The sequence below is a fragment of the Mizuhopecten yessoensis genome, unplaced genomic scaffold, assembly GCF_002113885.1.
Source record: "Mizuhopecten yessoensis strain PY_sf001 unplaced genomic scaffold, ASM211388v2 scaffold2137, whole genome shotgun sequence".
In the NCBI taxonomy this organism is placed as follows: domain Eukaryota; kingdom Metazoa; phylum Mollusca; class Bivalvia; order Pectinida; family Pectinidae; genus Mizuhopecten; species Mizuhopecten yessoensis.
Window position 1 is genome coordinate 922,756 of NW_018404396.1, and position 7,300 is coordinate 930,055.

Below are 7,300 nucleotides of genomic sequence, written 5' to 3' on the forward strand. Positions count from 1 at the left end.
CTGTTTCCCCCGCACAAGCTTGTTCCTCTTCATTGTTTACTAACTATCGACACTGTTTCCCCCGCACAAGCTTGTTCCTCTTCATTGTTTAGTCACTATCGACACTGTTTCCCCCGCACAAGCTTGTTCCTCTTCATTGTTTACTCACTATCGACGCTGTTTCCCCCTGTCACGATCGCGTGTATTCTTATTGTACGTTTCGTGTGTGTCTGTATTATTTGTGTCGTGTCGTTACTACTCGTATGGCGCAACGGAGATTCCGTAGGGGGAGTGAGTACGCACGAGCGGAAGCCATGACAATGCTCGATCAGGCCGTGTCGACGGAATAGATGTTTTTGTTGATAATACGGGCACAGAAACCATACAGACTGTGGTAAGTATTTAATTGGGAGTTGGTAGTGATATATGTTATGTTAATAGTGGGTTATTTTATGTTAACCTGGGTTATTTAACCTTGGAATGTTGTTCATGCATTATTCCAACGTGCGGTCCAATCATGCATATCGTCCCGTGATTTGTAATTGTGTACTTTGGTTTTATGTACATTAGTTAAATCGTACTTCCAAATATAAACATGTATATTAGATATTTGGAAGGTATTTAGGTTATTTGTACATTTTATATAACGTTATAAAACTTCAGTGCTAATTGAATTTCATTGTATGGAAGCCCATAGGGAGCGTACGGTTAATTTTCATATAACTTGGTAAACACGTGGATCAGCACTTTTACGGGTTAAAACGTGTCAATATTACATTTTCTTGTATATTTGTTCACTACTCAAGAGTTATTCAAGTCATATTTGTAGTATTAACGATTCATTTTAGCAATAATATTGGAAATGTGAACTTTGAACATGATTAAGCTTATAATTATGTGTGTGTAATTGTGTGAATTGAACGTGGTTATGTTTCTACAGTAACAGTGCGGGCTGCAGACATGTGAGGCCAGATGGACAGGACCGGCTGTGTCATGATACTGGACCAGTAGTGGCACCTATGCGGGCTGAAGACATGTGAGGCCAGATGGACAGGACCGACTGGTCATGATACTGGACCAGATGCTGTCGGACTGGTCTTAAAGAATCACTGGATACATGTTGAAGAGAAGGCACATTTTGCCGAGAACTGTATCTGCGGGTGAAACAAGAGAGAGTACCAACTTTTTCCGAGGGTATCGGACGTCATGGTGTCGTCAGATCTCTTGTACCAGGAAGTCAGCCAATTAGCGGCTGTGCAGACAGACAAGTGATATTTTGTCTGTAGTGTCTTTCCTTGGGGATATCATATGTGATATTTGTGGTCAAACGGACAGACCGTCAGTACAGGGTCTTACTCAGTCTACAGCGCTGTGGTCCCATATTCAACGTATTCCTGGATGCCATTGGATGACCTGTGCAGAGACTTTGTGAATTGTGTAGAAGGTGTGCGAGTGTGATATGTGTATAATTTGTATGTATTCTGCTTTATTTTGTTTTGTATATATAAATTTAGTATTTTGTTGAACTTATACGTTATTGAGTTTTCTTTTCCCTAATTGGAGATTGTCCCGCGTTACAACCATAATAGTAGGCTGCATTGTAGTATACATCACAGATAATACTAATAAGTTGTTTTAGAAACGCATGGTATTAATACAATTCACTGTCCAAATACTGTTAAATGTTATATTTTTCCAGGTCGTGGCTTTCTGACAGCTGAAGATTTGGAGAAGGCTGTAAGCTGTGTGGCACCCCACATTCCTCATCACAGTATCCATTCAACATTCAGGTACTTACACCCCACATTCCTCATCACAGTATTCAGCCAACATTCAGGTAATTACACTCCACATTCCTCAACACAGTATCCAGTCAACATTCAGGTACTTATACCCCACATTCCTCATCACAGTATCCAGTCAACATTCAGGTAATTACACCCCACATTCCTCATCACAGTATCCAGTCAACATTCAGGTACTTAAACTCCACATTCTTCATCATTGTATCCAGTCAACATTCAAATACTTACACACCACATTCCTTACCATTGTATCCAGTCAACATTCAGGTACTTACACCCCACATTCCTCATCACAGTATTCAGTCAACATTCAGGTACTTACATTCCACATTCCTCATCACAGTATCCAGTCAACATTCAGGTACTTACAACCCACATACTTCACCATGGTATTCAGTCAACATTCAAGTACTTACACTCCACATTCCTTACCATTTAATTCAGTTAACATTCAGGTACTTATATTCCACATTCCTCACCACAGTATCTAGTCAACATTCAGGTAGTTACACTCTACATTCCTCATCACAGTATCCAGTCACCATTCAGGTACTTACACCCCACATTCCTCATCAGAGTATTCAGTCAACATTCAGCTTCTTACACCCCACATTCCTCATCACATTCCTCATCACAGTATTCAGTCAACATTCAGGTACTTACATTACATTGTATCCAGTCATTATTCAGGTACTTACTCCCCACATTCCTAATCACAGTATCCAGTCAACATTCAGGTACTTACACCCCACATTTCTGATCACAGTATCTTTCCAACATTCAGGTAATTACATTCCACATTCCTCAACATTGTATCCAGTCATTATTCAGGTACTTACACCACACATTCCTCAACACAGTATCCAGTAAACATTCAGTTAATTACACCCCACAATTCTCATCATAGTATCCAGTCAACATTAAGGTAGTTACACCAACATTCCTCATCACAGTATCCAGTCAACATTCAGGTACTTACACCCCACATTCCTCATCACAGTATCTAGTCAACATTCAGGTAATTACATTCCACATTCCTCAACATTGTATTGAGTCATTATTCAAGTACTTACACCCCACATACCTCACCACAGTATCTAGTCAACATTCAGGTACTTCCATTCCACATTCCTCACCACAGTATCCAGTCAACATTCAGGTCCTTACACTCCACAGTCCTCATNTACTCCTGTTCATTGATATTCAGGTAAATTGAGTATCTCATAAAAAACAATTATTTGCTTATTATTTTGTCATCTTAGCAGTTGATATAATGTCATTAAATCTGGGACATTTTTCTTATTCAACAAATAAGAACATTGAACATTCAAGTACTTAAACTCCACATTCTTCATCATTGTATCCAGTCAACATTCAAGTACTTACACTCCACATTCCTCACCATAGTATCTAGTCAACATTCAGGTACTTACACCCCATATTCCTCATCACAGTATCCAGTAAACATTCAGGTACTTACACTCCACATTCCTCACCATTGAATTCAGTCAACATTCAAGTACTTACACTCCACATTCCTCATCACAGTATCCAGTCAACATTCAGGTACTTACACCCCACATTCCTCACCATTGAATTCAGTCAACATTCAGGTACTTATACTCCACATTCCTCACCATAGTATCTAGTCAACATTCAGGTACTTACACCCCATATTCCTCATCGCAGTATCCAGTAAACATTCAGGTACTTACACTCCACATTCCTCACCATTGAATTCAGTCAACATTCAAGTACTTACACCCCACATACCTCACCACAGTATCTAGTCAACATTCAGGTACTTCCATTCCACATTCCTCATCACAGTATCCATTAAACATTCAGGTAATTACACTCCACATTCCTCACCATAGTATCCAGTCAACATTCAGGTAATTACACCCCACATTCCTCAACACAGTATCCAGTCAACATTCAGGTAATTTCACCCACAATTCCTCACCATAGTATTGAGTTAACATTCAGATACCTACACTCCACATTCTTCATCATTGTATCCAGTCAACATTCAGGTAATTACACCCCACATTCCTCAACACAGTATCCAGTCAACATTCAGGTACTTACACTCCACATTCCTCACCATTGAATTCAGTCAACATTCAAGTACTCACACTCCACATTCCTCACCATTGAATTCAGTCAACATTCAAGCACTTACACTCCACATTCCTCACCATAGTATCTAGTCAACATTCAGGTACTTCCATTCCACATTCCTCATCACAGTATCCAGTAAACATTAAAGTACTTGCACTCCACCTTCCTCATCACAGTATCCAGTAAACATTAAAGTACTTGCACTCCACCTTCCTCATCACAGTATCCAGTAAACATTAAAGTACTTGCACTCCACCTTCCTCATCACAGTATCCAGTAAACATTCAGGTACTTACACCCCACATTCCTAATCGCAGTATCCAGTCAACATTCAGGTACTTACCCCCCACATTCCTAATCACAGTATCCAGTCAACATTCAGGTACTTAAACCCCACACTCCTCATCATAGTATCTAGTCAACATTCAGGTACTTACACCCCACATTCCTAATCACAGTATCCAGTCAACATTCAGGTACTTAAACCCCACATTCCTCACCATAGTATTCAGTTAACATTCACGTACTTACACTCCACATTGTTCATCATTGTATCCAGTAAACATTCAAGTACTTACACTCCACATTCTTCATCATTGTATCCAGTCAACATTCAAGTACTTACACCCCACATTCCTCATCACAGTATCCAGTCAACATTTAGGTACTTACACCCTACATTCCTCATCATAGTATCCAGTCATTATTTAGGTAGTTTCACCCCATATAACTCATCACAGTACCCAGTCTATATTCAGGTACTTACTCCTGTTCATTGATGTTCAGGTAAATTGAGTATCTCATAAAAAACAATTATTTGCTTATTATTTTGTCATCTTAGCAGTTGATATAATGTCATATTAAATCTGGGACATTTTTCTTATTCAACAAATAAGAACATTCAACATTCAAGTACTTACACTCCACATTCCTCACCATAGTATCTAGTGAACATTCAGGTACTTGCACTCCACATTCCTCATCCCAGTATCCAGTGATCATTCAAGTATTACACTCCACATTCCTCATCACAGTATCCAGTGATCATTCAAGTATTACACTCCACATTCCTCACCATTGTATCCAGTCAACATTAAAGTACTTACACTCCACATTCCTCACCATTGAATTCAGTCAACATTCAAGTACTTACACTCCACATTCTTCATCATTGTATCCAGTCAACATTCAAGTACTTACACCCCACATTCCTCACCATAGTATCTAGTCAACATTCAAGTACTTACACTTCACATTCCTCACCATTGAATTCAGTCAACATTCCAGTACTTACACTCCACATTCCTCACCATTGAATTCAGTCAACATTCAGGTACTTATACTCCACATTCCTCACCATAGTATCTAGTCAACATTCAAGTACTTACACTTCACATTCCTCACCATTGAATTCAGTCAACATTCCAGTACTTACTCCACATTCCTCACCATAGTATCTAGTCTCCATTCAGGTACTTACCCTCCACGTTCCTCATCACAGTATCCAGTAAACATTCAAGTACTTACACCCCACATTCCTCACCATTGAATTCAGTCAACATTCAGGTACTTACACTCCACATTCCTCACCATAGTATCTAGTCAACATTCAAGTACTTACACCCCACATTCCTCATCACAGTATCCAGTGATCATTCAAGTACTTACACTCCACATCCTTCATCATTGTATCCAGTCAACATTCAAGTACTTACACCCCACATTCCTCATCACAGTATCCAGTAAACATTCAGGTACTTACACCCCACATTCCTCACCATTGAATTCAGTCAACATTCCAGTACTTACACTCCACATTCCTCACCATTGAATTCAGTCAACATTCCAGTACTTACACTCCACATTCCTCACCATAGTATCTAGTCAACATTCAAGTACTTACACCCCACATTCCTCACCATAGTATATAGTCAACATTCAAGTACTTACACTCCACATTCCTCATCACAGTATCCAGTAAACATTCAAGTACTTACACTCCACATTCTTCATCATTGTATCCAGTAAACATTCAAGTACTTACACTCCACATTCCTCATCACAGTATCCAGTGATCATTCAAGTACTTACACTCCACATCCTTCATCATTGTATCCAGTCAACATTCAAGTACTTACACCCCACATTCCTCATCACAGTATCCAGTAAACATTCAGGTACTTACACCCCACATTCCTCACCATTGAATTCAGTCAACATTCCAGTACTTACACTCCACATTCCTCACCATAGTATCTAGTCTCCATTCAGGTACTTACACTCCACGTTCCTCATCACAGTATCCAGTAAACATTCAAGTACTTACACTCCACATTCTTCATCATTGTATCCAGTAAACATTCAAGTACTTACACTCCACATTCTTCATGATTGTATCCAGTCAACATTCAAGTACTTATACTCCACATTCCTCACCATTGTATCCAGTCAACATTCAGGTACTTACACCCCACACTCCTCATCATAGTATCCAGCCAACATTCAGATACTTACACCCCACATTCATCATCATAGTATCCAGTCAACATTCAGGTACTTACACCCTACATTCCTCATCATAGTATCCAGCCAACATTCAGATACTTACACCCCACATTCCTCACCATAGTATCCAGTCATTATTTAGGTAGTTTCACCCCATATAACTCACCACAGTACCCAGTCTATATTCAGGTACTTACTCCTGTTCATTGATGTTCAGGTAAATTTAGTATCTCATAAAAAAAACAATTATTTACTTATTATTTTGTCATCTTAGCAGTTGATATAATGTCATATTAACTCTGTGACATTTTTCTTATTCAACAAATATACAAGTGATTTCTGGAAAAACATTGTTTTTGAAGATTGATTTGTTAATATAGTTAGCTTACTGACACTGGTCTCTTGGTTACATGTTTTTATGTGCAGTATACCAAACATATGACATGAATTAAAAGAAGTATTGTTGCAATACATGTACCAACAAATATAATATGTATATTAAAATAAACATATAGATAAATTACAATATTATATCTATGAGCATTGTGTACATGTGTAGGAAATTTGAACTTGAATCTGTAATGGTTTTGTCATTAAGAAAAAAACCACCATGTAATGCTTATTGTTTCTATTTTGTTCCTGTTGTCTTCTAGGGAGTTAGATAGAGATGGAGATGGGCGTGTCAGTTATAAAGATTTTGACTCAATGATGAAGTACAACACATCAGAACACCTGTAATCTACTGCAGCGACACCACAGAACTCCAAATGTTGTTATTAATGTTAGTTAATTTAGATAACTGTCTGACAAATGAGAGAGACCCAGGAACACACATATGGACACCCATGAGTGACTATACCCTAAATATTGTCTATAAGAACTGCCTT

General features: G+C 38.6%; 1 protein-coding gene across 1 annotated transcript in view; it reads left to right on the top strand.

Moving 5' to 3' along the window:
* The window catches only part of LOC110445266 (EF-hand calcium-binding domain-containing protein 11-like), an 11,686-nt gene extending 4,392 nt beyond the window's left edge, over positions 1-7,294 (top strand). The window contains exons 5-6 of the mRNA XM_021489788.1: positions 1,679-1,769; positions 7,067-7,294. Coding sequence (XP_021345463.1) covers positions 1,679-1,769; positions 7,067-7,151 — 176 coding nt within the window. The 3' untranslated portion in view covers positions 7,152-7,294. The remainder of the gene's footprint in view (positions 1-1,678; positions 1,770-7,066) is intronic.
* Positions 7,295-7,300: the final 6 nt, after the last annotated feature.